The sequence below is a fragment of the Megascapheus bottae genome, chromosome 26 (assembly GCF_031878675.1).
Source record: "Megascapheus bottae isolate mThoBot1 chromosome 26, mThoBot2.hap1, whole genome shotgun sequence".
Lineage (NCBI taxonomy): Eukaryota > Metazoa > Chordata > Mammalia > Rodentia > Geomyidae > Megascapheus > Megascapheus bottae.
This window is the reverse complement of record NC_143534.1, coordinates 11,365,168-11,392,799: the sequence shown is the minus strand read 5'-3', so window position 1 is coordinate 11,392,799 and position 27,632 is coordinate 11,365,168. Positions and strand designations below refer to the sequence as shown.

Below are 27,632 nucleotides of genomic sequence, written 5' to 3'. Positions count from 1 at the left end.
ATACATTATTATAAATTATTGTTGTTATTAATATATTTCAAAGTACTCTTTTTTATTGTAATTAGTAAAAGGGTTACATGATATTTGCCAGATAGAAGGTGCATTAATTCACATACATTGATACCCTTTCACATGTCTTGGTACCCATTTCCCTCCCCCCCCACACCCCCTCAAAGTACTCTTTTTCATCATCTCTTTTTCTTTGCATATTCTCACTTCCTGAGTCTATAGCAGAAAACGGAGATAGACTAGCAGATTTTTCTCTCCCCGAATTGTGATCAGCAGACAGTCCATTCACTATATGTGTGTAAACGACAAATATGTAAGGAATGAATCATGAGTCAGATGTAACTTTCTCACACAATCCTCATAGTTATCCTATACTTAGGAGAAGAGCAAAAGCGAGTTCGGTTTTCAAGAGACAATTTTATTTCTTTAATTAATTTTTTTTTGGTTGGCCTGGGCGAGTTTGGTTTTCAAGAGACAATTTTATTTAATTTTTTTTTTTTGTTGTTGTTGGCCTGGGCGCTGTCCCTGAGCTCTTCAGCTCAAGGCCACCGTCCTACCCTTGAGCCAAGCCCCACTTTCCGTTTTCTAGAGGTTAATTGTAGATAAGAGTCTCAGGTCCTTTTGTGCCTGGGCTGGCTTTGACCCTTGATGCTCAGATCTCAGCCTCCGGAGTAGCTAGGATTACAGATGTGAGCCACCAGCGCTCAGCTCCAGTCTGCTACTTTCAATCTGCGCATTCCCCTCTTGGAGCACACACCCTCGGTTATTTCGGATTCCCTCTGCGACAGCAGCATTTCCCGGGCCGGGACAGGCGACCCTCCGTTTAATTGGTTAATTTCTGGCAGAACGAACCAGCCAGGCAGGTGCTGCGGCCGGGCTCACCGCGCAGGCGCGCAGCGGGGTATTGAACCGCCGGCACGCTTTCGAGGCCCCGCCCCTCTGCCGCCGGCCGCTAGGATTGGACGGAACCGAACTCGGCTGGCCAATGGCGAGGCGGCGCCCGGGCTCCCGGAAGTGGTGGCACGGTGCGGCCGGGGTGGGACTGGCTGCGGCGCCTGGCTGGGGTCGGGGTGCGGGTGGGGTCTGCTGGGGTCTCGTCCTGGCTCTGGCGTCGGCATGAGTTCCTTTCAGGGACAGATGGCCGAGTATCCCACCATCTCCATAGACCGCTTCGACAGGGAGAACCTGAGAGCCCGTGCCTACTTCCTGTCGCACTGCCACAAGGGTGAGTGCGGAGCGCCCCCGTCCTGGGTTGCGAGGGGCCGGAGGTAGGTGCCGCTTTGCAGAGCTGCTCCGGGGCTGCCTTTACATCATTATCCTATTATCTTATTTTTTGTGGCAGTCCTGGGGCTTGGACTCAGCGCCTCACACTCCACCTTGGCTTTTATGCTGAAAGAGGGCACTGCCACTTGAGCTCCCATTGGGTTCTTCCAGTAGCGAGTGGAGAGAGAGGCTTTTGAGGTTTAGTTAGAGAAAAACAGACTCCAAACCCACCACAGTCACAACCCTCAAACGTTAGTTAGCAAGCAACCCGCTCCATCCATAGATTGACGAGCTTAAAAGAAAAGCGTCCCCATTGTGAAGCAGCAATGTCTTGTTGTTTATGTCAACTGTGAGTGACCCAAAAGTGCACATAAAGAAACAGAATTGTGGTACCATGAAGTCCCAGGAACTGACCTGTCTGTGTTAAAATTAACCAAAACTCCTGTAAATTCAAGGGATGGCATTTGTTTTCTAAAGCCATAAAACTACCCTCAGATAATTAGGACTCTACTGCCCTGAAGTGTCCCTAACCCTTACCTTATCTCCCTCCAATAGCTGATTGCTGTGTTGATGTAAATCTGTAGTCTTTGCCTTTAAAAGCCCTGTAGGAATTCTGTTCAGGGCTTCCTCCTAGGTTCTGCTGTGTGGGGAAGCCTAGAGCTAGCCCGCCTGAATAAAGCCTTGCTTTTGCATTTCGGACCGTCTGACTCTCGGTGGTCTCTTGGTGGTCGTCCTGGGACTTGGGCATTACAAGATGATACAGCCAGACAACCTCCTCAGCTTGTCCAAATGCCAGCTGTTTGTTTATTTAGATATTATTACTTATGGAGCTCAGGCTGGCCTTGAACTAGCAATCCTCCAGTCTGCCTGCCTAGGGCAGAGATTACAGGCGTGCACCACTACTGTCGGCTTCCTTCACTTTTCAGAAGTTCCATCTGCAGCCAACATGAAACCTTCCTTCTAGTCTAGGAGACCACCAGAACCCCGTGAGTTTACAACTGCATTTGGGTCAGGATTAAATTTATACCACCCTTAATGATACAAGCCCTGGGACACATGTCTCAAGTGAAGATGACACTGTTAATGAGTTGAGGATCCCCCAGGGAATGACCTCAAAGGACTCTAAACCAGATCTCAATTATAAGGTAATGTATTAGTAACAAAAAGGAATTTGTCCATAGCCAGGTATAACCGGCTCAGATATTCCTAGGCATCAGGAACAAAGAAGTGGCCGTGAGTATCAAAAAGCAGGGGTTTTTATTTCTCAAAATGGGGGGTGGGGAGTGTCCATGCATTAAATGGAATCTTTCCAACTCTCCTGTATTACGCAAACTAAACAAGATACAGAAACAGAATACAGAAGCAAAATATCTGGTGGTTAGCAGGAATGTAGATGCCAAGCTTACTTCTTAACATCAGCTGCCCACAAACTATATCCAGTATTTGTTTTTCTTATGGGCTGTCATGAGTTTGTATAGTGGTTTCTTGCCATGGCTTCCCAGCTTCCTCCTGGCTCCTCAGAACCCATCCCTAGAGCCAGAATACCACTCATTTCATAACCATAGTTTGCTTTTAACATTTGTTAGGCTGGCTCATAAATCACCAATTCTACCAACAAAAGACATTTTATTCACTGTGCTATAGTACAACCATTAATTAACACTGATGAGAAATAAAGATAAGCTGAAACACTCTAGTGGCAGCCTCTTCTAGTTCTACCTTCTGCAACACATCCCCGTCTCCTGAATTGCTAGGATTGTAGTTGTACAAGCTACCAGCTCCTAGCTCTTATCAAGGCTTTTCAATTTTATTGGTCTTACTTTGTAGCCCAAGCAAACTTTATGCTGATCTTTTAGGCTCAACTTCCCTAATGGCTTAAATTGCTTTCCTTTCATTTTTCTTAAATGGCAGTAGTCTTGCTTAATCATAGAACAACAATGTCTATTTTAAGACTGGATTCATAGAGCACTGATGATGTGGACATGGACGTTTCTGATTTGTTTAGGAAATACTTGTTTGACGCTCACATAGTTCAAAGGTTATCTGAAATCTTTTTTTTTTTTTGCCAGTCCTGTCCTTGGACTTTCTCAAGGCTAGAGCTCTACCACTTGAGCCTCAGCACCACTTCTAGCTTTTTTCTATGTACGTGGTATCCAGGAATCAAACCCAGGTCTTTGTGCATGCTAGGCAAGCACTCTATCACTAGGCCAAACTCCCAGCCCCCAAGGTGTTGTTTTTTTTTTTTAAAGAGAAAAAAACCATTCATTTGAAATGTGATTATTTAATTTCCACAACAACATAGTTTAAGGTTGGACCTTGTCTACGGATTCCTGCCTTATCAGCCAGATGCTAGTGGCTCACACCTAAAACCCTAGCTACTCTGGAGGTTGAGATTTGAAGAGTATAGTTCCCTGCAGAGCAAGGATGTCTGTGAGATTTTTATCTCTAATTAACCACTAAAAAACTGGAAGTGGAGCTGTGGCTCCAAGTGGTAGAGCACAAGCCTTGAGCTTTTCTTAAAGCTCAGGAACACTCCCTGGCCTCGAGTTCAAACCCCAGTCATGCAGACAACAAGAAGAAGAACATCATCTAGAGGAGAAAGAGCCAAAGGCATGGGGAAGTCAGTGGCATGAAGGCCCTGTATTTGCTTTACCAGGAACTTTAAGATGGCAGCTCCCATGGTTTAGGCCAAGGAATCCTCTGATAAAGAACATGTTTATGGTTGTTATTCTTTTGCTTTTAGATCACATGAAAGGATTAAGGGCCCCTACCTTGAAAAGAAGGTTGGAATGCAGGTAATAAGATGCTGCTGCTACTGCTGCTGTGTTTGTGTGTGGTACTAGGATTTGAACTCAGGACTTTGTGCTTGCCAGATAGGTGCTCTATCACTTGAGCCACATTCCAGTCTCATCGTATTTTCTTTCTTTCTTTTTCTTTTTGCCAGTCCTGGGGCTTGAACTCAGGGCCTGAGCACTGTCTGTGGACTTTCTCGAGGCTCTACCACTTGAGCTACTGCACCACTTCTGGCTTTTTTCTATGTATGTGGTGCCAAGGAATGGAACCTGGGTCTTCATGCATGCTAGGCAAGCACTGTACCACTAAGCCACGCTCCTGGCCCCATATTTCTTTCTTTTACATAACTTTTATTTTCATGTGGTTCTTCCATACTATTGCTGAAGCAATAACTCATTTATTTTCATTTTATAGGAGTGTGGGGGAATGAGGCAGGGAAAGTGTTCCATGATCAAGAATTCTATGGTATCATAGGGTTTTTCATTTTTCTTTCTATTTTTTTGAGGGAGGAGCACGGGAAATGTCTGAGCTGGGAACCTTAAGCCTGCTATACAGTTGTTTTGTAACTTGAGCCATGCCCTTTTTGAGCCTAACCCCTTTTTTGCTTTAGTTATTTTTCAGATAATGGCTTTCTCATGTCTTTGGGGCCAAAGACAGTCTTCTGACTTATGTTTCTGTTGCAACTGGGACTAATGCTGGGACTAATAGCATGCACCTGCACACCTGTCTTATTGAAATAGTGTTTCATTTACTGTTTTGTTGTTGTTCAGACTGGCCTCAAATTAAGATTCTCCTAATGTCTGCCTCCTAAGTTATCTGTCGTGGAATATTTTCTTACACCTGAACTATTGGATTTGTTTCCTACAGCTTGTCTCAGTTTAAATTCCAAATTCTCAAGGATTTTAGCTTGTAGAGCGAGCTCCGAGCTTCGTCCATGCCTCTGTCCTGTTCTGTGATTGAGCCACTTTTAAAGATCTGTGCAGGCTGAAGGTTGAGGGAGCTGCCTTTCCACACAAAGAAGGAACTGGTGTTTGGTTTGTTTTGCAGTACTGGGATTTGAATTCAGTGCCTTGGGCTTTCCAAACAGGCACTTAACCACTTGAGCCATGACCCTTCTCCAACACCTCAGCTTTTCAGGGACATTTCAGTTCCAGACCATAACAGATGTGTTGGAACTTGTGCTTAACACATCCTGTGGCACCAATTCCTCGGTTATTAGAGAAAACCAATGCAAATTAATATAATTCTGATTCCCCAAGGTGGCTCATTTTGAATGGAACTGAATTTCTTGCCTTTTCCTTTCAGCTTGAAGGTTTTCCTTTATTGTTCTCCTGTTACTAAGGAGTTGCTGTTAACCAACCGAAAGTACAGATTTTGGGAGAAACGAATAGTAAGTTTTTCTTGTTTGTTTTTGTTTTTTGCCAAGGGCTTGAACTCAGGCCCTGAGCACTGTTTTTAGACTTTCTCAAGGCTAAAGCCCACTTGAGCCATAGCATCACATCCTGCTTTTTCTATGTAGGTGGTACCAAGGAGTTGAACCTGGGTCTTCCTGTATGCTAGAAAAGCACTCTACCACTAGGCCAAACTCCCGGCCCAGTTTCATTGTTTTGAAAGTGCTAATTCTTGGGGCTGAGAGTTTGGCCTAGTGGTTAAAGTGCTTGCCTAGCATGCATGAAGACCCGGGTTCGATTCCTCGGTACCACATACATAGAAAAAAGCCGGAAGTGGTGCTGAGGCTCAAGTGGTAGAGCTCTAGCCTTGAGAAAGTCCAAGGACAGTGCTCAGGCCCTGAGCTCAAGCCCAGGACTGGCAAAAAAAAAAAAAAAAAAAAAAGAAAGTGCTAATTCTTGTGGCAGTAGGGAAAAAGTTTTAGGGGTTGATTGAAGAGAACATTGGAATTATTCAAAGCCCAATTCCTTCCTACTACAGTGACTACCTTAATTGAATAATTGAATGGTGATATTTAGTCTTTTGTCAGCATTGAGATGTGTTAATTTATTTTTCTTCTTCAAAAGAATAATCTACATCTTTTTCTTTGTTTATTTAGTCTCAAGAACCCTACATGTATTCTAATATATTGAAGTGTAGAATATTCATTATTATAATTACTCAGTCTTTATTTAGATCATGGGCTAAACTATAGACTATAATAAGAAAGGCATAGAAATGGCAGAACAAGAAAAGTAGAATGAAGCTAGGTGTGGTAGCATTGTGAGACCGTTGAAAAAAAAATGGGAGCCAAAAAAAGAGAAAAAAAAATAACTTTTTTTTTTCCTCAAGGCTAGCACTGTGTCATTTAAGCTACAGTTCCACTTTTGGCTTTTTGGTGATGAATTGGAGATAAGAGTTTCATGGATGTTTCTGCCTAAGCTGGCTTTGAACCACAGTTTTCAGATTTCAGCCTCCTGAGTAGCTAAGATTATAGACATTAGCCACTTGGTGCCTAGCTCAGAATAGATAATTTTTTTTTCAATTTTTAGAATTTACTTCATTTTATTATAGAGGTGATATACATGTGCATATATATATGTGCATCAGATAATGAGTATATTTCCTTTCATACATGTCTTCTGTTCTCTCTACCCATGGGTTGCGTTGTTCACATTCATCAATGTCCAGGGAATAAGGTAAAGAATACAGAATCATCAGAAAAAGAAACAATAAATTAAAAAATGTTTTGTCAGAATAGATAACTTTTAATCTAACAAAATAAAATAGAAAATGCACATATATACATGACAGTGTAGTTGAGTTATTATTGAAATGTATAGCATTCTGTATTATAAAGTCTATAACAATCATTATTATAAATATGAACAGATATGTTGCAAATCCTGATCAAGAGATAAGTTCTTAGCTTAATTTAATAAAATAAGAAAGATCTATTACGTTTATTTATTTGATCATTTATTTGTTTACTATGTGCTGCTGGTCCTGGGGCTTGAACTCAATGCTCAGAGGCTGTGTCCCTGAGCTTATTTTGCTCAAGGATAGCGCTCTACTACTTGAGCCACTGCTCCATTTCCAGCTTTTCTGAAGATAAGAGTCTCACAAGACTTTCCTGCCTGGGCTAACATCAAACTCCTATCTTTAAATCTCTTCTAGATAAGAGGTACCACAATTAATCTAAACAGATAAAACACAAGAATGAATAAAGATTGAAACGAAATTAAAAGGATGAAAATACACCGGAAGAAAATACATTAAGCAGAATTTCATAGGAAACTACAGCTGAGGGCAAAATCAGGCACCAGCACCTGTCAGAGTGTAGGGTTCGCTTTTGTTATTTACCTATATTTCAGATCAGGACAATATGATTGTAGATACAGTTGACAAAATGGCCTCATAAAGTGAAAACTTGTCAACACCTGCTGTGCCCAGAAGGCACGGAAGGAGGGCCCCCCATGGGCTAGGGCTTAACGAACTGTGTGAACAGGCAGAGTGCACAGCTGTCATGAAGAGTGATTGATGTCTGACGGGTGAAAACTTTCAAGTTCCACTTCTCCTGCTGCTGCCCTACATTTGGGCAAGCGGATATGTATGTAATATTTACACAAACATGTACACGCATGTGTATATGCATACACACACACACACACACACACACACACACACACACACAACACACCAGTGTGAAACTCAAACAAAGCTAGCCCAGGCCATGTCCTTTGCCATTTGAAAACTTACTCCCAGCTGGTGCTGGTGGATCGTATCTGTTATCCTGGCTACTCTGGAGGATGAGAGCTGAGGACAACTATTTGAAGCAGCCTGGGCAGACAAATCCATGAGACTCTTCTCTCCAGTTTACCAGAGGAAAAACAGGAAAGTAGAACTGTGGTTCAGGTGGTAGTGTACCAACCTTGAATTTAAAAAGCACAATCACACACACCACTCTTCTATGTCAAAGGTATAAGACATGTAATCCATGGTGACAGGTTTGCCTTAATGTTATAAACATGTTCTCCAAGAACCAGAACAGGGGCTGGGAATGTGGCTTAGTGGTGGATGGTAGAGGGCTTGCCTAGCTTGCATGAAGCCCTGGCTTTGATTCCTCAGTACCTCATGAACAGAAAAAGCAGAAGTAGTGCTATGCCTCAAGTGGTAGAGTGCTAGCCTTGAACAAAAGAAGCTCAGGCCCCGAGTTCAAGGCCCCCCCCCCAAAAAACCCCACCTAAAACCCCCAAATCCATAGCAGTCACAGTGAGAGCAATAAGAGTAACAGTACATAGGTGATCTCAAAGTGTTCCCCCACCCTCTGCTATTTCTTGAACAGTCTTGAGGTGTGTCTTAATTCCATCTTGAAAAGAAACTATCTTAAGACAAAACCTTCCATTTCAAAAAAGCTTCTGCGTCCCAAAGCTGTTCTTTTCGTTAACAAGAGCCAAGCCACCAGGCCAGAGGAAAAACTTTTAAGCAATATACATTGATAGAAAAGACAATGTGGGCTGGGAGTTGGGCCTAGTGGTGGAGTGCTTGCCTAGCATGCACAAAGACCCGGGTTTCCTCCCTTAGGTCTCTCTATTCTGACATGGCAAAGCATGAAGAACTGATACATGCTCCATCTTTTATTTCAATAGGTATCAATTGAGATTGAAACACCGACCCAGATATCTTTGGTAGATGAAGCCACAGGGGAGGTAACTGTGAACTATGTTGGATATTCTCCTTATTGCCACAATGATAGTTGTTCTTTCTTTTTGACTTTGAATGCTCACTTAACCATAAATTAATATTACTGAACTTTTAGGAAAAAACAACCTGTAATCCTAGCTACTGAGGAGGCATGTGGGGAGCCGGAGCAGCCAAGACGGCGCCTGTCCCCTGCCTCGCTCATTGTATACAAATTTCTTAGTTCCCCTTAGTGGGTGTGTGAGTGCAGAGCCTTTGCTCGCTCCGCTGCGTCTGCGCGTATGACGTCAGAGGCCTGACCAATCCCGAGTTTTAAAAAGACCTTAGCACAGCAGCCAATGGAAAAAGTCCCGCGTTCCTTGATTGTATATAAGCAGCTGCACTTCCCTGCCCCGCGCCCCTCCGCTTCATCTTTCCCTTAAAATAAGTTGCTCTTCCATAAAGCGTGGTCGAGAAGGATCCTCGTGTGGTGTCCGTTCTTCCCTGCTGGTCAGGGGTGCCGGGCGCCGCAGAGGCTGAGATCTGAGGATCCAGGTTCAAAGCCAGCCCTGGCCCTAAAGTTTGTAAGACTCTTAGCTCCAATGAACCACTAGAAAACTGGAAGAAGTGGGGCTGTGGCTCAAGGGGTAGGGCTAAAGCCTTGAGCTGAAGAACCAGGGACAATGCCCGGGTCTAGAGTTCAAGCCTCACAACTGACAAAAAAACCCCAAAAAATCAGGAGTGGAGCTGTGGCTAACCTTGAGCAAAAGAACTCAGGGACAGTGCCCAGGCCCCGAAACCAAGCCCACAACTGACAAAGTAAAATAAAGGGCAGTGACCCCACTGTGGGAATGCCCCTTCAAGAACTGACCTCCTCCTTCTGAAGCTTCTCATAAAATCACCTCGGGAGCTAGGAAAAATTCTCCCTCGAAATTTTGAAAGGATTAGAGACATTCAGTTCATAACAGTAACATACTTAATTTCTCACACTGAAAGATTTGAACAGGCTTATTAGTATTTGTAGAATCACTCCTTTTTTGTTTTTACCAGTTCACAATGGGAACTCAAGTTGTTATGTGATATCATGGGCACATTTATTATGTTGTATTATAATTTTCAGAATGTGCAATAATAGTTAATATTTTTGAAGTGAATTTATTTCTCATGGTAACTTTTTACTGAGTCATTTTTTTACTCTTTTCTTTTTCTGCCAGTTCTGGGGTTTGAACTCAGGGCCTGGACACTGTCCTTGAGCTTTTTTTTATACTCTGCCACTTGAGCCACAGCTCCACGTTCACTTTTTGGTGGTTGATTGTAGATAAGAATCTCATGGACCTTTCTGCCTGGGCTAACTAAACTTTGACTCTCAGATCTCAGCCTCGTGAGTAGCTAGGCTTAGGCAGTAAGCCACCAGTGGTTGGCTCAGACTACATTTTATTTATCCATTAATTGCTTGACCTACATTTTGCATATTCTGAAGAGGTAGAGCTTTGTTTAGCTAAGTCCTGGTGATAACTTCAGCTGTTTTTTTCCTCTTTCTTTGCAGAAGGAGGAGATTGTTGTGACTCTCTTACCAGCAGGTCACTGCCCAGGATCTGTAATGTAAGTGGGTTGGTTTTCTATTTGGTTACTTTATTATATATAAACATGTATTATATTGATAGAAATCATGTTTTAGGATCTGAAAGATTCCTATAGGTAGGGAAATTTGGCCATTTTTCTGGTGAGATTGAGTCTTTAAATTGCACTTGGGAACTTGGGTGAAGATTGGATTTGAAATGTGACTCCAGCTTAGGGGAAGTATTCAGTAATTACTTCTCAGTCCTAGCATGTGGAGCTTCCTCTCCGTGAAGAAGAGAGGAAACTTACTACAGGACAAGTCAACTACATCTCAGTAATACCTGCGTTCAGCTACTTTCTACCTTTCCCCGTGTGTGTTACATGTTTTGTTTTTTTTAAATAAATTTGTTTAGGAGGAAGCATTTGCAAGGTAGAGTACAGGTAAGGTAGACCTTGTTTGCAGCCAGCTGTGATTCCAAGAAGAGTGCCACAGGGGAAAATATGTGCATGCTTAGGCTGCAGAGCTCAGTGGTGTACCGAGCCAGCATGATTCCTTTTCTCCTTCAGTTTCCCAACTTCTGCTAAAGACATGCCACAGATCTCAGAAATTTCACTTTGTCTCTTCACTTAAGCACATTTACATTCATCCTGTTTCGGGGGAAGGAAGGGCAGGCGCAGTTTGGTTTTTGGAAGGTAGAGTTTTACACAGTAAAGGGCAGATCACACAGAGGTTTAATTAAGCCTTGCAGAGGACTGGCGCCTCCTAACCCGCCTGAGGGAGTTAAAAACCACTGCTTTTCAAAGGACTCACATTTTCCCTCATTTGTGGAAATCAGATGTAAATGATGAACCTTTGAGAACATGTACAGGGGCCTATGCATGCAAACATGATCACATTAACTGAAATGCGGAGAGCATTTCAATGGTCAAACTCCTTTGATTATCATTTAACAAATGAATACCTGGTATCATGTGGGTGGGGGGGGCAGAAGAATGGAGAAGGAAGGGTGGGCCAAAGGCAGTCATAATACTATACCAATGTGAAAATGGAAGCAGGTGGCGGGAGAAGGGTGGGGTGGGGAGAGGGGGCGGGGAGGGAAGGGGTGATGTGCATCGAGATACTTTGCATACACAAACGGACATGTTAACTTGAAATCCCTTTGTGCAACTATTTTGTTTTGAAATTTGATTTTAAAACTTTTGATTTTAAAGCTTTTTAGTGGTGCTTGGTCAGAACCATGTGTTATAAATACATGCGTGAGGCAAGCTTCCTGCCCTTCCTTTACTAGGACACTGAGAATTGAAATATTTCCTTTGCAGGTTTTTGTTCCAGGGCAACAATGGAACTGTCTTATACACAGGAGATTTCAGACTGGCCAAAGGAGAAGCTTCCAGAATGGAGCTTCTGCACTCTGGGGGCAGGTACTGGATCTTCTCTAATTCTTGACTTATGTAAAGAAGTAATACTGCTCTTTCCCACCCAACACAATTCTTCGTTCCTATTGAAAATCAAACATAGGTTCTGTAATCCCAGTTACTCAGGAGATAGAGGGAGGAAGACAAAGTTAGCATTTGACCCTAACTGAAAACTAAACTGTAAATCAAAAGAACTATTGACAGAACACTAGCCAATAGTGAGACCCTGAGTTAATTCCCTAGTGCTGCAAAATAAAATGAAAAAAAAAATGTGATTGTAATGATTAAATTGTTCTGTTTGTAGGGGGTTCATAGAACTTTCCAGGTGTTGATTGGATGGATGGATTTGTCAAAATTTGTTAGATGCTTCACCTAAAACTATAGTTTGTTGTTTAAAATTGCTGAATGTAATTAGAACTCCAAATGGAATGGAGCTCCCTGTAAAAGAACAGCGTTTACATTTCACATGTAATTTGTGTCACGTGCTAGGGTCTCATGTTCTTTTTCTTTTTCAGGGTGAAAGATATCCAAAGTGTTTATTTAGATACTACTTTCTGTGACCCAAGGTTTTATCAAATTCCAAGCCGAGTAAGTCTGCCTGGGGAAATGAGAGATGGCCGGGCATGGCTGTGTGTCTAGCTAGAATTCGTGGGTGACAGATGCTACTTGTAGTGAGGAGCAATGGGGTACATGAGGTTCTTCAGAGCCTTTAGCATTTCCTCAACCTCCTGTATAGGAGGAGTGCCTGAGTGGAATCTTAGAGCTGGTTCGAAGCTGGATCACCAGGAGTCCGTACCACGTGGTGTGGCTGAACTGCAAGGCGGCCTACGGCTACGAGTATCTATTCACCAACCTTGGTGAAGAACTTGGGGTCCAGGTATTGTGGCCTTCGCTCTTCCCTTCCATCCCTCCTTCTCTTTTCTTGTCCCTCCCTCCACGCTCTCTGCCTTCCCCTGCCCCTGTGCCCGAGTCACTTCCGATCACCTGCTTCTGTTGGGTGTTTCCTGCAGGTGCACGTGGACAAGCTGGACATGTTTAGAAATATGCCTGACATCCTCCACCATCTCACGACAGACCGCAGCACCCAGGTCCACGCGTGTCGGCATCCAAAGGTACTGTGTGTGAGAAAGAGTACTTCCTGTTTTTCTCCGGGTCCTTGTAGAGGTCCTTGTGGAAACCTTTCTGTACCAAGGACTCTCAGAGATTCTAGTTTTGGGTTTTTATTTTGGTTGTTGTTGTGTTTTTAATTTAAGTTAAGGGTGGGTTCTCGGGCTTGAACTCACAGCTTGGGTGCTGTCAAGGCTGGCACTGTACTGCACCTCTACTTCAGGCTTTTTAGTAGTTAACTGGGGATAAGCGTCTCATGGAATTGTTTTCCCTAAGCTAGGTTCAAACCATGATTCTCAGGTCTTATCTCCTGATTAGCTAGCATTATAAGCATGAAGCCACAGTGCTTAGAAAATTCAGTTCTGAGGTATCTCATGATCCTCAGGAGTCAGGTCAAAGTCATACATCTATACTTAATTATATTCCATAAGCACATGCCTCAGAATTAGGCAGAGCCTCAGAGTGGTTCTTTTTAATGAAATTTAGCTTCAGACATTTGATAGTACAAATTTATTTGTAATTAAAGTAGTTACACATGTTATGGCCTACAACTTACAAAGATATGTCCATGTTCCACTACTATTGTTTTTGGCAATTCACACACATATAAATTTTATTTTTATTCTTATTTGGGAGAAATGGTTAGATATTTCTTCAGACTTTGATTTACTGACACTGGCACCCGATGACTTTGCAGCTCGCCTGTTCCTATCTATCCATCTAATCTATCTATCTACATAATTTTTTGGAGCTGGAATTGGGATTTGAACTCAGGGTCTGGGTACTGTTCTGTCCCTCTTTTGCTATACCACTTGAGCCACAGCTCTATTTCCAGCTTTTTTTGTGTTGTGTGGGTTCTGGGGCTTGAATTTCGGACCTGGGCACTGTGCCTGAGCTCTCCAGCTCAAGGCTACTGCCCTACCCCTGGGCCTGGGCGTTGTCCCTGAGCTCTTCAGCTCAAGGCTACCATCCTACCCTTGAACCACAAGCCTACTTTCTTCCCATTTTCTAGTGGTTAATTGGAGATGAATCTGTCATTCTTTAGTGCCTGGGCTGTCTTTGAACCTCAGTCCTTAGATCTCTGCCTCCTGAGTAGCTAGGATTACAGGTTTGAGCCACCACGCCCCTGCCCGGCATTTCCAGCTTTTTGTTGTTCAATTGGAGATAAGAGTCTCCTAGACCTTCCTTGGTTAATTTCAAATCTTGATCCTCAGGTCTCAGATTCCAGTAACTAGGGTGACTGACCTGAGCCTCCAGTACTGGCTCTAACTTGTTTGAATGCTGCCCTAGGTCCTTCCTGTTACTAAATGTTAGGGATAAGGCTGTATTTCAGATTTGCCTTGGAGCAGTTTTCAGATTCCAGTTTTTAAGACTAAATAATGTTACCTCCAAATGCAGTGAGTTCAGTGATTCTAATTGTTTAAATTTTAAAATACCCTAGTATTGAAGTGCTGAGCAATTGTTTTGGTAGACACTGAATCTATATTTAGATTAAAATCTTGGAATCATATTTAGCCTTATCAGCCAAACACCGTCAGTAGAGTCATGTGGCTCTTACAATGAAGCCTAATTTCAAACAAAAACAAATTCTTATTAACATTGTGCAATTTTCCACTGGAGGTCATTGTCTGGTATCAAAACACTGCTGTATTTGTTGTGAAAGCATTCCTGTGTCCTGTTTTCTGGGAAAGCTTAAGATGAAATGGCATTGTAGAATTTACCTGAGAAGCAAGCTAGACCAAGATTTTCACTGGGGAAAGGTTTTAACTCCAAATTTGGTTTCTTTAAGAATTATAGGAATAACCAGTACAGTTATGTTCTTGAGTAATTTCCTCTGTTTCAGAGAATTTGTCCATTTCAAGGTGCCAATTTATTTGGGCAAAATTTACTCATTGTAGACTCTAAGGTTTTCAGTTCCTGAACTCCTGATTTTAGTAATTTATCTTTGTCAACTTGACAGATCTTCTCAAAGGCTTCGGGTTCAATTGACTCCTTCTCTAATATTTCACCAATTTGTACTTCAGTCTTCCTTTTTGTATGTTTTGGATTTTTTTTGGTCAGTTGTAGGACTTGAACTGAGAGCCTGGGTGCTGGCCCTGAGCTTTTTTGCTCATGTCTAGTGCTCTACCACTTTGTGCCACAGCACCACCTCTGATTTTCTGAGTAGTTTATTGGAGATAAAAGTCTCACAGACTATCCTGCCTAGGCTGGCTTTGAAAGGTGATCCTCGGATCTCAGTCTCTTGAGTCGCTGGAATTACAGGTGTGAGTCACTGGCACCTGGCTTTAAAAACTTTTTAAGTGGTAAAGTGGAAAGACTAGTTCAAATAACATGATTGCCTTCAGCATGCAGCGCTTTTACACCAGGACAATTCTCCCACAAAACTGCAGCTTGATTCCCTAGTTCAGGAACTTTAGTGTAATGTTGTACTAATAGCTAAGTATAGTCCTAGTTCTGACTTCCCCAGCTGTCTCACTGCTGTCCTTTACAGCGTTTGAGGACTGGAACCATGCAAGAGTTGATTAAGGGTCATACACTGCACTCAGTCTGCCTTGAATGCTCCCTTGATCTGGTCTCCAACCTTTTCCTTTCTATTCTGAATTTGGAACAGTCCAGGCCAGTCGTTGTTCTAAATGTTTCTTAATCTGGAACCATTCACTTGTTTCCTTGTGTCTGAAAACTTACCTCCATTTGCTTGTTGAGGGTGCCCTGCCTACAAATAATTTATTAAAAATATGTAACTGTGTCTTAATCTTTTTCTAGGCAGAGGAGTATTTTCATTGGAATAAATTACCTTGTGGGATGATTTCCAAAACTAAAGTTCCACTGCAAACAATCAGTATTAAGCCATCTACCATGTGGTTTGGAGAAAGAACCAGGAAAACAAATGTAATTGTGAGGTGAGAAAGCAATGCCAAGCTGAGTACTGGTGGTTCATGCCTCTCAGGAGGCTGAGATCTGAGGATTATGGTTCAGAGCCACCTGGGATGGAAAAGTCTGTAAAACTCCAATTTACACCTAAAGAACTAGTGTGGATGATATATGGCTCAAGAGATAGACAGCCAACCTTGAGCAGTAAAAGTCAAGACAGACCGTAAGTCCCGATGTTCAAACCCTAGTACTAGTGTAAAAACAAACAAAATTTTAAAAAGGGGGTATGTTACAGTTCTAGGAAGTAATTTCTTTTTTTTTTTTTTTCTTTTTGCCAGTCCTGGGCTTGAGCTCAGGGACTGAGCACTGTCCTTGGACTTTCTCAAGGCTAGCGCTCTACCACTTGAGCCTCAGCACCACTTCCGGCTTTTTTCTATGTATGTGGTACCGAGGAATCGAACCCAGGTCTTCATGCATGCTAGGCAAGCACTCTACCACTAGGCCAAACTCCCAGCCCCGTCTAGGAAGTAATTTCTTTAATTCACTCCTTAAGTTGTAGTGAGAGGATGTGACGGTTGGAGCCCCAGGATGTGTGAGTGCTGCTGTGAGTTACAGTTGTTGATAGAGAACGTGGAATTCACTGGAAAGAGACCTTTCCAGTGATCATTCCTGAGCCGAGTTCTCTTGACTTGAGTTGTTTAGAATGTCGAGAACGGATTTCTACTTCTAGAAAAAGTTTACTCCTGTCACAAGAAGAACTTCCTGATTATTTTTTTTTCTAGAATAGCCTAAATGAGAAAGGTGTTCAACTTTTAGCTCAGTTTTTTTTCTTGTTGTTGTTATGTTTTCTCAGAGACCTTTTTTTTTCTTAAAGGTTCTTGAAACATTTTACCATTTGTTTTCCAGGAAAAAAAATAGCCATCAAAAGTGCATTTAATCTTCTTAAGTTTTGTTTTGTTTTGTTTTTAGTCAGTTGTAGGGGTTGAACTCGGGGCCTGGGTGCTGTCCCTGAGCTGCTTTGGGTTCAAGGCTAGCGCTCTACCACTTCTGATGTTTGATTGGCTCATTGGAGATAAGAGTCTCACAGCCTTTCCTTTCCCAGGCTAGCTTTAAACTGCAGTTCTCAGATCTCAGCATCCTGAGTAGCTAGGATTACAGGCATGAGCTAGTGCTCTCCTTAGTATTGAATATGGTTTAATCTTTGATGATGCTATTTGGAAAAGGGTATTATATTATCATTTATTGATTACTTGTGAAACAATATTTTTCTGTATGCTCATTAGTCAGTGCTTTCTCCTTTGAAAACTAATAATCATATCTTTCCCTTTCAACTCTAATTATACATTTGTTCACTTGCCTGTCTTTCTTCTTATTTCTGTTATACATATTATTTTATTATTTTTTATATTTTTGGTGCTTGTCCTGGGACATCAATTCAGGGTCTTGACACTGTTCCTAAGCTTTTGTGCTCAAGGCTAGCACTCTACCATTTGAGCTACCGTTCCACTTACAGGTTTTGCTGGTTAATTGGAGATAAGAGTCCCACAGGCTTTCCTGCCCAGGCTGAGTTTAAGCTGTGATTTTCAGATCTCAGTCTCCTCAGTGGCTAGGATTACAGGTGTGAGCCACTCATGCCTGGACTATTTTTTAAAATTATTATAGAAGTGATATACAGAGGGGATTACAATTAAATAAATCAGGTAAAGGGTACATTTCTTTTTGGACAGTCACACCTTTTTCTTGGTTTCTTAAAGGGAAAAAAATGCAACTTGTTTCCATTTCCTGGAGTTCATTTCAATAAATATTATTTTATATAATCAGAGGCATAGTCAGTGACATTTTCGTGTTGTGTGTTTGTTTGTTGTAGGACAGGGGAAAGTTCCTACAGAGCCTGCTTCTCCTTTCACTCCTCCTTCAGCGAGGTAAGAGGCTCCCGTGTGGGCACTGGGCCTGAGCTGCGTTGCCAGCCTTGTGGCCGGGAAGGCTCACTTCCTGTTCGTGTATCTCCTTCCTTTGAGATCACTTTTAGAAACAGGTGACTCTTATGATGCATGGATTCTGTATTTACCTGTTTGCTGAGGCGTGATGACCGAATGTCATCCGCAGATCAGTACTTACAGCGCTTTAAGCATTTTGGCAGACATGGTGAAGCTGTAGGCCACTTGGTAGCACATGTGATTTGCAGTGCCACCTGAACCAGGCAACACAATTCCTTCTTGGCTTTTGGTTTGTTTGTTTTTCTTTTGGCTGGTCCTGGGGATTGAACTCAGGGCCTAGGCTCTGTCCCTGAGCCTCCCTGTAGTCAAGGGTACCACTCCACCACTTGGGCCACGGCACCACTTGTGGCTTTTTCTGAGTTACCGTCTCACGGACTTTTCTGCCAGTGCTGCCTTCAACCACAACCCTCACTTCTCAGCCTCCTGAGTAGTGACTATTACAGGCATAGTCCCTGGTGCCCAGACAGCCAGTGGCTTCTTGTTTTAGTAGCTGTCTGTATTATAAACAAAGGTTCTTTTTGTTATCTATTGAATGCCCTCATTTTCAAGTGTTTATGCTATTTATTTATTTGTTTTCTGTCAGTCATGAGGCTGGGTGCTTTCCCTGAGCTCTTTTGCTCAAGACTAGTGCTCTACCACTTTGAGTCATACCTCCACTTTGGTTTTCTGGTGGTTAGATAATAATCTCATGGACTTTCCTGCCCAGGCTGGCTTTGAACTGCCATTCCCAGATCTCGGCCTCCTGAGTAGCCAGGATTGCCAGGCATGATTCACCAACATCTGGCTATTTCTGCCTTTTTTGTTGGTGATTTCTCAATTTAAAAATGCCACTCACATCTGACTTTGTTACCTGGTATATTGTATAGGCATTTGTTTGTCTATTTGAAATAGGGAAGGGAAGGGGGAAAACAAGATGATTGGGAGGGGGTGGGGGAGGAAAGGGACAAAAACATGAGAAGGGGTATCAATGTGTGAGAAGTAATGCACATACTACCTACGAATGTAACTGTAACCCTTCTATACATTATCCCAACAATAACATAAAACAGTAAAAAAATAAAAATAAATACCTGCCCCTCCCAAAGCCACCCATGTGTAATGTGAAAGTCCTGTTTAGTGTTCCTAAGCATGACAAAGCTGTGGTGTTTAATAAACACATTTTATAAGAGATACTTGCATGTAACTGTGGCATTTAGAAATTTGGGGAGGGTCTGGACCTAGTAATAGAGTACATGCCTAGCATATATGAAGCCCTGGGTTTATTGCCTTGGTACCACATACACAGAAAAAGAAGTAGTGCTGTGGCTCAAGTGGTATAGCACTAGCCTTGAGAAAGCCCAAGGACAGTATTCAGGCCCTGAGTTCAAGCCCCAGGAAGGGCCAAAAAAACAAACAAACAAACAAAAAAAAACCAAACCGATGTCTGACTGTCCTTTAGCTGGACACTGGTGGCTCACGCCTGTAATCCTAGCTACTTAGGAGGCTGAGATCTGAGGATCGCAGTTCAAAGCCAGCCTGGGCACCAGAGCTCCTGGGACTGTATCTCCAATGATCAACCAGAAAACTGGAAGTGGTAGTGCATTAGCCTTGAGCCGAAAAGCTCAGGGACAGCGCCCAGGCCAAGAGTTCAAGCTTTTTGACAAACAAACAAAAAAAAAAAAGAAAGAAAGAAAAGAAAAGAAAAAGGCAGTAATTCTATGTATGCAGTCATTCAAGTTCCCCTTGGGCTCATGAGAACAGAGCATAGACCACTCTCTGCCAGGAGGCAGTGGACACAACTGGACCGGCTTGTATGGCAAGTCTTTCTGTTTCAGAGTTGAGTGTGCTCCTTTGTTTCTGTGTATAGGTCCATGCCAATGTGTCAGCAGCTTTCATACACAACCGAGCCTCCAGTATTTCAGACTATGGAGGAAGGGGAGAGGCCTTTCCAGAGAAAGTGTATAGAAGTGGAGTATTCTGAGATGCTGTCGAGGGAGACTTGCTGGCTGCAGGAGACCAGGGCACACTACTGGAACCAACCTTGTTCTCTCTTTCCTCTCTCAATCAAGCGTTGGTCCCTCCAGGCTTAACTGGGTTGTTTTCCTTGGGGACTCCAGTCAGTCACCACGATGCTATGAGAAGAACTAGAGCCTTTGCCCCAGGCTGGTAACCAGTGCCTGTGTGGCTGAATAAGAAAGCACAAGAACAGGTCAAGTAACAGCCTGAAGCAGTTCCCTTGCGGATAGTTGTTCACTGGGGGAAAAAATGCAATTCTAAGACCTACCTTCCTTCCTTCCTTCCTTCCTTCCTTCCTTCCTTCCTTCCTTCCTTCCCTCCCTCCCTCCCTCCCTCCCTCCCTCCCTCCCTTTCTTTCTTTCTTTCTTTCTTTCTTTCTTTCTTTCTTTCTTTCTTTCTTTCTTTCTTTCTTTCTTTCTTTCTTTCTTTCTTTGCCACTTCTGGGGCTTGAACTCAAGGCCTGGGCACTGTCCTTTAGCTTTCTCAAGGTTAGAGCTCTACCACTTGAGCCACAGCGCCACTTCTGGCTTTTTCTGTGAATGTGGTACCAAGGAATGTACCCCAGGGCTTCATGCATGGTAGGCAAGCACTCTTCCACTAGGCCACATTTCCAGCTCCTGGTTTTTTTTTTAATTAAATATTTTTTTGTTTATTTTTTTGGTCAGCCAAGGACCTGAGCACTATCCTTGAGCTTTTTTGTTCAAGGCTAGTGCTCTACCACTTTGAGCCACAACTCCACTTCCAGTTTTTAGGCAGTTAATTGGAGCTGAGTCCCACAGCCTTTTCTGCCCAGGTTAGCCTCAAACCACAATCCTTAGATCTCAGTTTTCTGAGTCGTTAGGGTTCTAGGCATGAGCTTTAAGAAAAATTTTCTATTTATTTATTTATTGTTATTATAAAGGCGATGTACAAATTACTGCTTCTTAAGTCAGAAAATTAGTGCCTTTCTTTCTAGAGTGTCATCCCTTCCTTTGTCCCCTTCCATTTTTTTCTCTCATGATCTTGTTTTCCTTTTCCTTCCTTCCTTCCGTCCTTCCTTCCGTCCTTCCTTCTTTTTCCATTTCCTGGAGTTCATTTTGATACATATCATTTTATATGATCATGTGTACATAGGCATTATGCCTGTGTGCCTCTTCTTAGAAGATGTTTTCTTGGGTACCTTCTAGTTAACTCAGTTATAGTTTAACTCACCTGAAAGAAAATTTGTTAAATATGGCCATGTTCTTGGGCAAGAAGACAAGGAGATTCTATGTTTAAAACACCGAATCTTTGAAACCCTAATGGGTTTCAGTATGCTGGCTCCCCAGCCCCACTGTATCTCTGTGTTGGGGGGCCATGGGAGAGGGGCTGAGTTGCATATTTTTTCTCAGGAGTATCCTAGATGATGTCCCCATGTGCGGCTAGCACAAAGAACCACAGTTACTGGAATTCTGCTTCTCTTTCCCATGGCCTACCTTTATGTCTTCTCTAACACCCCAGATTTTCACTGTAGAGATTAATTGCTCCTTTTATGTTCCCTCCAGATTAAAGATTTCTTGAGCTACATCCATCCTGTGAATGTATACCCAAATGTCATTCCTGTAGGGATAACCCTGGACACAGTTAAAGAAATGTGAGTTGCTACTTGTGGACTATGCAGTTTTCTCACTGGTTCTTGCCTAGGTGACAAAGGATGCTTTTGCCTGAAAGTTTACAAATGCAGAACCCGTTTCTTCTGTTCATGGCCATATTTCCCTTTTACTCTTTACGTGGTCGAATGTACAGGTAGTGTTGCCACACTATCCTCAGTTGAGTCTTGGCTCCATCATTTCCTTATGTGACCTTGGGCAGACAAGATGGCCGTCAACTGACAGAAGAGACCTACAGTTGAGATCCAGATATGCTGTGTAGGGTTAAACTTGAATGTACATTGGAGTGGTTGTTAAATATGTGCCCCCTAGCTGGTATTTTGACCAAGCAATTGTGTGGTAAGCAGAGAATAACCTCCATTTGCACAGAGAAGTGGTAGCAGAAGTTCTAGAAGGTTCCAGGGGTTGGATATGAATGGGGATAGGATGTAGAGGCCTTGTGGTGGGCAGGGAGCTGTGAGGCTCTCTCTTGGATGTTAGGTTTCTGGCTACATGGCAGAAGGAAGCCGGTACAATGCCTTGTACACGAGGGGATGACCCCTTCAAATCTTACTTCTGTATCCTGGCTTTGAGCCCATGGCTCTTGACTAAGGAGATCGAATTTGTTACTTTCCTGCAAGATGCAAATAAATCCCATTGACTGAGATCTGGAAAGCAGCAATGTTTTGTGAATGCCAGAGGCCATTGTCTGGTCTGCCTTGTAAGAGCAAAGTTCAAAGGTTTGCTTTAGGCCACTGATAATTCTTTCACCCCTGCCAGTTCTACTGGTTGTATTCAAGGACTTTTGCCACTTCATCATACTGAAGTCATGTTGTTATTATTATTAAGCATTATTTTCAGTTTTTAAAAGTAGTGGTGAGCTGGGCACTGGTGGCTCATGTCTGTAATCCTAACTACTCTGAGGATTGTGATTGGAAGCCAGCCTAGGCAGGAAAGCCATGAAATTCTTATCTCCAGTTAACCACTAGAAAACCAAAAGTGATGGAAAGCAGTATGGCAGTTCCTCAAAAGACTAAACATAGAGCTCCCTTATGACCCAGCAATTCCACTACTTGGCATTTCCCCAGTCATCCAGAAACAAGGGTATACTAAATCCACCAGCACAACGATGTTCATTGCAGCACTATTTACCATAGCAAAGATATGATCAGCAACGATATGGATCAGCAAGATGTGGTATTTATACACAATGGAATTCTGTGTTGCTGTCAGAAAGAATGACTTCGCCCCATTTGTAAGGAAATGGAAAGACTTAGAAAAAAATCATATAAAGTGAAGTAAGGCAGACTCAAAGGAACATAGGCTCAGTGGTTTCCCTCATTTGTCATAATCAGTAGAAACCTTGGGCTCTCCTAGCAGAGATTTACAATAGAACAAGACCTAGATACATAAGGCTATATGGTAGTGTGACACTAAATGAAAGGACCTCCAGGATATAGAAACAAAAGCCATATAACGAGTGATTGTTGTCCTTAAGGTACTATGTTATCTCTCATCTCTTTTGCTGTCCCTTGGTTATCTCATATTGTTACAGTATTTCACCTGGTTATCTGATATATTGGATATATTTGTATTTGATTATTTGAAATTGGATAGGGAAGGGAGGAAAACAAGATGAGGGGTGGGGGTGTGGGGAGGGAAATGGGGACCAAGACATGAGAAAGGGTATCAATGTATGTGAAGTAATGCACCTTCTATCTGGTGAATATAATGTAACCCTTCTATTAATTACAATAAAAATATATGAAAAAAAAAACCCAAAAGTGACGCTGTGGCTCAAACTGGGAGAGTGCTAGCCTTCAGCAAGAGAGCTCAGGGATAGTGCCCAGGCCCTGAGTTGACAAAGAATAAAAAATCAAAACAAAAAATAGTAATGTGTTTTCTCCTGTAGCCATTTCCCCTAATATCTATAAATGCTTGCCTCCCAGCAGTTCTTCCCAAAGGAAACAGCCAATGTTTTCATTTATTTCAGCTTAAAGCCTTTATGTCGGTCTTCCCAAAGCACTGAGCCAAAGTATAAGCCCCTTGGAAAACTGAAGAGAGCTAGAACAATCTACGTAGACTCGGGTAAGAACGGTCTCGAGTTCGGTGCTGTGTGTTTCCTGCAAGGCCTGCTTCTCAGAGTGTTCTGGTTAGTAAATGTGACCTGGGCAGAGCCCCTCTGTACTTGTCATGTAGTCCCAGGAAGGGCGTGGCCTTCTGATCTTTAGTCAGGTCTGATCTCTGAAAATGTGAAACAAGTATGAGAACTGTGCCATATGTTCTGGTGTTCTAATCTGGTGACTGGCATTTTAATTTTACTTTATTTTGTATTTTATTCTACTTTAATATTTGGCATCTTTGCTTGAGCTGAGGCAAGATCACAAAGATTTTGGTGCGTGTACCAGTACCTTATTCCTTTTTATTGATGAGCAGTAAGTCTATTCCAGGACACACTGTTGATTCATTCATCTGTTGGTATACATTTGGGTGGTTTCCAGTGTTCAGTTATTACAGAGAAAGCTGCCACAGATACAGGCTTTCACATCTGCAAGTGCTCATTGCATTCCTAAAGTGTATGAAAATTCTAGCTGTCCTACATTGTTATGTACAGAAATCGCATTGGTTTTTGTTGTCTTTTATCTAGGAAGCATATTTGTACCTTTTAAAAAACTTCATTTTCTGTTGTTTTTTTTTGGCCAGTCATGGGACTTGAACTCAGGGCCTGTGCTCTATCCCTAAGGCTCTCTGTGCTCAAAGCTTACTCTCTACCACTTGAGCCACAGTGCCACTTCTGACCTTTTCTGTTTATGTGGTACTGGGGAACCACTCAAGTGATTAAAAAGACCTATCTGGAAAGAGTGAAACCAAGTTCAAAATCCCAGTACTCCCATGAAAAAAAAATGCAGTGTTCAGAGTCATCCTTGTTCACTGGGATAGTAGTTAAGAAGCTTCTTCCTTTTTAATTTTTTTTTTTTTGCCAGTTCTGGGGCTTGAACTCATGGCCTGGGCACTATCCTTGAGCTTTTTCAAGGCTAGAGCTCTACCACTTGAGCAACAGCACCACTTCTGGCTTTTTCTGTACATGTGGTACCAACGCATCGAACCCAGGGCTTCATGAGTGCTAGCCAAGCACTCTACCACTAGGCCACTCTCTCAACCCAAGGAATCTTGGTTTTTATAAAATCATGTCTGGCAGTGGAAAAAGAAATTCCCACACAAAATGGTGTCATAGTCTTCCTAGGTTAGATACCTGTAGAAAGTGAGAAAATACTTCTTTAGATTAATTATATGGTGATGTCATAAGGTTAAGTATCAGTTAAATGAGTTGTGTTAAGTTAGGTTTTGTGGCATTTTCTTGTTTTATTCATGCTGGGGACTGAATCCAGGTCGTAAAGCATACTAGCCCAGATTTACTTCTTGGTAATATTGCTTCAGTATTTTGGTGAAAGTTGATTTAATTTACATGTACTCCCTTAGCTATCTACAATCACTGCGTGGTTAAAATATCTATAAAATGAACGTAGAGGAAAATGGGGGAAAACTTGCCTTTTTACTAAGCCAGCCAAATGACTGAGCACCCACTATTTGCAGAGCATGCTGTGTGCAGACTCTGCTGGAATGATATAGAAAGCTGTGTGATCTAAACTATGACTATCACTTAGGCTTAAAGCCACTAATGCACATACTCAACTGAAACATGGTATAAAAATGCAAAAAGGTTAGTCAGAGTAAGAGGCCTTTTAATTTCTCTTTGATGAAGAGCAGAGCCTCTATTCTGTACAGGTCCAACAATTAAAACCATGTGGAAACGATCACTGAAAGCACAGCTGACTCCCTTTCCCTTTCTCTTACACACACTGTCTTGCTTGCTCCACAGAGGAAGAAGAGGATCTCTTTGATGATCCCCTGCCAGTACCTTTACGGCACAAGGCTGCACACGGGTTAACTCTTCATCCTGAGGAATTTCCAGTGACTGCACCATCACAGAACCAGCCAGAGAAACCGATGCAAAGCACGGAATGCTGCAGAGCAGAGAGCATTCAAAGTTCTTCTTTGGCCAACTTCATCGATTGTGAAGAATCCAACAGTGAAAGTGAAGAAGAGTCAGAAGTCGCCCCATCTCTGCCCAGTGCTGCGGGCTGTGACGTGCTTGCCCAGCCAAGTGGTGATGTGGATGTACCACAGTGGGAAGGATTCTTTACAAGAAACGAGGACATCCCAGAGGAGGGTTTGGAAGTTTTCCCTTCCTCCACAGAGACGGGGGGTTCTCAATCACCCAGGCTTTTCAGTGACTCTGATGGAGAATCGACCCATGTGTCCTCCCAGAATTCTTCTCAGTCAACACACATAACAGAACAGGGAAGTCAAGGCTGGGATAGTCAGTCTGATACTGTTTTGTTGTCTTCCCAAGAGAAAAACATGGCTGATTTTACCTCTTTGAACAAAGGTGTCAAGAGAACAAAAACCAAAGAGAATATTCCCACCTCACAGGTGGAACAGAATGTCCTTTGCCCACAGGACATTGACTCTGATGTGAAAAGCAGAGAACAAGAAGCAAGCATAGTTCCAGGTGCGGCAGAACCAACGGTGGTGAGTGCTGAGCAACAGTTGCCCGAGGAAGGAAGGTTGCTGAGTCTTAGCACACCTGCAGACTCACAGAGCTCCTCAGACTTTGAAATTCCCTCCACTCCAGAAGCTGAGTTACCTACACAAGAGCACTTAAAATATTTATATCAGAAACTGGCAACAGGTCAGAGTATAGTAGTTGACAAAAGAAAATGCTCATTGTTAGATATTTAAGAATTAAAGTAAATCCTGCAATAATTATTAAACATATTTGCACAAAAAATATTTGCACAAAATGGTAAGTTACAGTGGATCAAGATTTTTCAAGTAGATTTTTTGTGGGGCTTGAACTCTGGGTCTGGGCGCTGTCCCTGAGCTCTTCAGCTCATGGCTACCAACCTACCTTGGCCTGGATGTTGTTGTTCCTGAGCTTTTCAGCTCAAGGCTACCGCCCTACCCCTGGGCTTGGTGTTGTCCCTGAGCTCTTCAGCTCAAGGCTACTGCCCTACCCTTGAGCCAAGCCCCACTTCCTATTTTTTTTCTAGAGGTTAATTGAAGATAAGAGTCTTAGGTCCTTTTGTGCCCAGGCTGGGTTTGAACCTAGATACTCAGATCTTAGCCTCCTGAGTAGCTAGGATTACAGGCATGACCCACTGTGCCCGGATTTTAAAATATAATTTTATCATTAAGGTGTATTTTAAGGCTATTTTAATAAAGTCAGGTAATGGTTTACGGACAAAGTCACCCCTTAGTGGTATACGGCTTAAAAACTCTTCGACCTGAGTGAGGCTCTGCAAGCTTGTAATCTTAGCTACTCAGGATGCTTAGGCAGCAGGATGCTAAGTTCCAGGCCAGCCAGGGCAATGTAATAAAATTAAAAATAGAACTATTAGGATGTGTTAGAATTAAATGGAGTAGATGAAAGAGGGCATGCATAAATGCAAAAAAGGTTAAGAAATACAAGACATACAAATTTAATTCAGAGATGATATAATTAGAAATGGCGAGTGACCTATAAAGTCAAGTCCATCAAAATAGCAGATTTCTCAACAGAAACCATTAAAGCAGGCATGGAATGAGGTGTTTTAAGAGCTGGAGATAGACTAAGACACACAGGATTATTCACATAGCTGCGAATACCTAGTTCACATACTGGAGCCAAGATTCAAGCATAACAAGATGGCTTTGGAAGCCAGGATACTGTGAGGACACCTGCACATCTATGTGCTCTGCTGCACTATTCATACTAGCCAAGTTATGGAGACAGCCCAGATGCCCTACAGTAGATAAGTGGATCAAAAAAAATGTGCCTGTACACAATGGAATTTTACACAGCCACTAGAAAGAATGTCATTTGCAGGGAAACGAATAGACCTGGAACACATTATGCCAAGCCCAGAGAGGCAAACTGCATAATTTTTCTCAGATGCAGAAGCTAGAGCTAAAATACATTGGAGCCAGGCGCTAGTGGCTCATCCCTGTAATCCTAGCTACTCAGGATGAGATCTGAGGACCACAGTTCAAAGCCAGCCTGAGCACTAAAGTCTATGAGCCTCTAATCTCCAGTTAACCACTAGAAAACCAGAAGTGGAGCTTGGCTCAAGGGTAGGGCAGTAGTCTTGAGCAGAAGAGCTCAGGGACAATGCTCGGGCCCAGAGTTCAAGCCCCACAATCAAAAAAAAAAGAAAAAAAAATGGCATTAAAATATTTTCTTGCATTTCACAAGTTTTGATTAGTATATATAGTAGGAAGTCTCAGACATGCAAAGGATGTGACAGTCATGGGCAAAGTCACAAGATTGCACAGGAACGGTAAACTACAGCTTTTCCCCATAGCA

At 42.5% G+C, this 27,632-nt stretch overlaps 1 protein-coding gene across 1 annotated transcript; it reads left to right on the top strand.

Moving 5' to 3' along the window:
- Positions 1–1,090: 1,090 nt before the first annotated feature.
- Positions 1,091–26,661, top strand: Dclre1c (DNA cross-link repair 1C). Its single transcript, XM_090318933.1, has 14 exons — positions 1,091–1,234; positions 4,016–4,067; positions 5,371–5,455; positions 8,643–8,702; positions 10,220–10,275; positions 11,554–11,655; positions 12,165–12,237; positions 12,386–12,526; positions 12,660–12,761; positions 15,520–15,656; positions 17,495–17,549; positions 21,143–21,231; positions 23,220–23,314; positions 25,107–26,661. Exons 1-14 carry the CDS (start codon positions 1,126–1,128, stop codon positions 26,027–26,029), a joined length of 2,079 nt encoding a protein of 692 aa, XP_090175059.1. The 5' UTR covers positions 1,091–1,125; the 3' UTR covers positions 26,030–26,661.
- The last annotated feature ends 971 nt before the right edge of the window (positions 26,662–27,632 follow it).

Excerpts from the sequence above, each read along its gene's own strand:
- Dclre1c (XM_090318933.1), top strand. The coding sequence starts at position 1,126 with ATGAGTTCCTTTCAGGGACAGATGGCCGAGTATCCCACCATCTCCATA. Across the intron at positions 5,456-8,642 it reads GATTTTGGGAGAAACGAATA|GTATCAATTGAGATTGAAAC; the intron begins GTAAGTTTTTCT and ends TTATTTCAATAG. Across the intron at positions 12,762-15,519 it reads ACGCGTGTCGGCATCCAAAG|GCAGAGGAGTATTTTCATTG; the intron begins GTACTGTGTGTG and ends ATCTTTTTCTAG.